The sequence below is a fragment of the Austrofundulus limnaeus genome, unplaced genomic scaffold (genome assembly GCF_001266775.1).
Source record: "Austrofundulus limnaeus strain Quisiro unplaced genomic scaffold, Austrofundulus_limnaeus-1.0 Scaffold7173, whole genome shotgun sequence".
Classification (NCBI taxonomy): Eukaryota; Metazoa; Chordata; class Actinopteri; order Cyprinodontiformes; family Rivulidae; genus Austrofundulus; species Austrofundulus limnaeus.
The window spans coordinates 1-913 of NW_013959575.1; the positions used below are offsets into that span (position 1 = coordinate 1).

The window sequence follows — 913 nt, forward strand, 5'->3', positions numbered from 1 at the left end:
TGTGTGTGTGTGTGTGTGTGTGTGTGTGTGTGTGTGTGTGTACACCTGTTGGTCTTCATCTTGCGGTTGAAGTAGGTGTCACTCTTCTGCGGGGTGGTGTAGTTGGGCAGCAGCTGGACGTTGGTTCCCAGTTCCTTCATGATCTCGTAGGCCTGACCCGACGGAGCTGCGGCACACGAACCACACACACACGGATCAGAACCGTCTGTTTTAACACGGGTCAGAACCGTGACTCGACCCGTTTCTTACTGGGCTCTTCAAACGGGACGTCGGAGCCCCCGGAGTAGCTGGCCTCGGTCTCGCCCTTGTTGACGTGGCGTTTGAGGTGGCTCACCATGTCGGTCTTGCGGGCGATGGTGACGGAACACACCACGCAGTGGTAGTGGGGCATGTGTCTCCCCGACGCCTGCGGGGGGACAGGAGACAGTTTTTTAAGATTCATCGGTCCTGCACAGACCTGGTCTGGGGTTCTGGGTCTCACCTGGTCTCCGCTGAGGCCGGCCTTCAGGGTTCTGCAGGGCAGGTGGCAGATGCACATCTTGTGTCCTGTGAACCAATCAGATGAGAGGACTGTGAGCCTGGGTGAACGTGGAGACAAACATGATGCTGGTCCTGCTTTCTGACCTTCAAACTCCACGTAAACCTTCCAGTGGAGGTTCTGCAGGTGTCGGCGCAGCTTGTGGCTGTAACAAGCTTTAAATTTCTCCTCAGGACACAGAGGACACGACTTCCGTCCAGCTGCAGGAAAACACACCGACCATTAACCAATCATCTGAGAGATCACCCCGACCTGGGATCTGTAGAGACCAATAAACTTTAAATCTATTAGAAGAGATTTTACTTGTTTATAAACTCAGAAATCATCAGATCTTGGATCTTCTACTTGCTCCTTTTCAAACAAATAATGTAAAAT

The 913-nt window shown here is 52.6% G+C and overlaps 1 protein-coding gene across 1 annotated transcript; it reads right to left on the bottom strand.

Annotated features, from left to right (window-relative positions):
* Positions 1–45: 45 nt before the first annotated feature.
* On the bottom strand, positions 46–738 carry LOC106512466 (TRMT1-like protein; the record flags this gene model as incomplete). Its single annotated transcript, XM_014001078.1, is given in 4 exon segments — positions 46–166; positions 250–406; positions 482–546; positions 625–738. Coding segments are annotated over 4 exon segments (457 nt in total), but the record flags the coding sequence as incomplete, so codon positions are not given.
* Positions 739–913: the final 175 nt, after the last annotated feature.